At 48.4% G+C, this 1,803-nt stretch overlaps 1 protein-coding gene across 10 annotated transcripts in view; it reads right to left on the reverse strand.

Moving 5' to 3' along the window:
- The window catches only part of Ldb2 (LIM domain binding 2), a 341,887-nt gene extending 341,125 nt beyond the window's left edge, over nucleotides 1–762 (reverse strand). For all 10 annotated transcript variants that reach the window (XM_026788675.1, XM_013353331.2, XM_005365994.3 and 7 more), the window contains exon 1: nucleotides 434–762. In XM_026788675.1, the coding sequence (XP_026644476.1) occupies nucleotides 434–565 (132 nt within the window). In that variant the 5' untranslated portion in view covers nucleotides 566–762. The remainder of the gene's footprint in view (nucleotides 1–433) is intronic.
- Nucleotides 763–1,803: the final 1,041 nt, after the last annotated feature.

Raw genomic sequence — 1,803 nt, forward strand, 5'->3', positions numbered from 1 at the left:
TTATTATACAGAGAGAGAGAGAGAGAGAGAGAGAGAGAGAGAGAGAGAGAGAGAGAGAGAGAGAGAGATGCAAACATTCACAAATCTCTTGCAATTTATATTTCAACAAACAGGACCATCTCTAAACCTAGAAACATCAGAGTTCTGAACAATCTGCATTTCTAGAGACCCCACATGTGAACCAAGTGCTGGCTTGTCTATTTCCAGATTCTAAGATTCCGGCAAAAACTGTCCCCAGCTCCAAGAGTTACTGTCCCTGGAAACCCAGCATTCAAACTCGTGGATTCATCCTGCTGCGCTTTTTTCCACCTATGTGGTAGTAGCTGGTGGGACACTTCCCATAGAATTCGGCCAAGAACCCCAGGAAAAAGCCCATGCACAGCTTTTTCTTTTTTTTAAATCCACAAACACACGCCAAGGTTGGAGAACTTACCTCTGTGCGAGACTGCAGTCTCTTGTTCATCTCGTAGATTCGGTACTCTGGCTGTACCATGTATGGTGTATGTCTCCTATAAAATGGGCCGAAAGGAGAAGAATAGAAGGGGTCATGTGGTGTGCTGGACATCTTGCCTGCTTGTCGAAAATCAAGCTTAACAGAGTATCAGGAACGTCCATGCAGAGCACATGGGCTGTGTTCTTCACAGTACAAAGTAGACGCACGCACACACGCTCACACACACACGGAGGCAGGCAGGCAGGCAGGCTGAACACACTGGCTGGGAAGTGCTGTGGGAGCCCTCTATAGCGAGAGAGGAGAGGGAGCGAGGAGGGAGGGAGGGAGGGAGCGCGGGAGGGGAGGGAGCGCTGGAGCTCAGAGAGGGAGAGAGCGGAGGTTGGAGGTTGGGAGGGAGGAAGGGAGGAAAGGAAGGAGGAAAGGAGGAGGGAGAAGGGGGAGAGGGAGTAGAGAGAGAGAGAGAGAGAGAGAGAGAGAGAGAGAGAGAGAGAGAGAGAGAGAGAGAGAGAGAGAGAGAGAGAGAGAGAGAGGAAGGAAGGGTGCCGTAGATGAGGTTTTCTAGCCTTTTCCTGCTCTTCTTCCCATCAAGACCTCTTCCAGTGACGTCCTCCCAGATAACTGTCCTACCAATCTGGTTCCTCAAACCCCCCCCCCCCACCTCCTGCCTAGTAACCAGGTACACATTAAACTACACCTAGGTCAGCATGGGCTGTGAGCCTGGCCCCTCCTATTTGTTACCCCAAACCTCTCATCAAAGAGGCTGAGATTAGGAATCCCTTCTTATAGAGAAGAGGCCTTGTCTGGGGAGAAGCTCCTGGTCCCCTCTGCCCAGCTCTCAGGTGCAGGTCATCTGAGGAACGGGACCCTTTGGCTTGGGTTTTTAATAATTTGCTAGTTACTGCTGAGTATGGTAGTATGTACTTGTAATCCCAGCATTTTGAGGGGCTGAGGCAGGAGAATCACCTAAGTTCAAGCGTTTGAAACCCGGTCACATAGGGAGACCTCCCATCTCTTTAAAAAAGTTTTATTTTATTTTTGTTGTTGGTGTTGTTGAGACAGGGTCTTACTGTGTAGCCCTGACTGCCCTGGAACACTGTATAGACCAAACTGGTCTTGAACACACAGTAATCTGCCTGTCTCTGCTTCTGGGTGCTGGGGTTAAATTTAGACATTAATTCAACCAATTACTAAACTCTTGAAAAAAAGGTAAAAGCCAAGATTCCATCTTGATGCCTAAGTCTCTTTGCTTGTGTGGTTGAAATCAGCCTGGGGTTTCCCTTCCAGAAGCTGCTAAGAGTCATCAATATGTTTGTTCTTTATTTCTGAGTATCCTGACTGGGTCTAAATGA

This window comes from Microtus ochrogaster, unplaced genomic scaffold (assembly GCF_000317375.1).
Source record: "Microtus ochrogaster isolate Prairie Vole_2 unplaced genomic scaffold, MicOch1.0 UNK5, whole genome shotgun sequence".
Classification (NCBI taxonomy): domain Eukaryota; kingdom Metazoa; phylum Chordata; class Mammalia; order Rodentia; family Cricetidae; genus Microtus; species Microtus ochrogaster.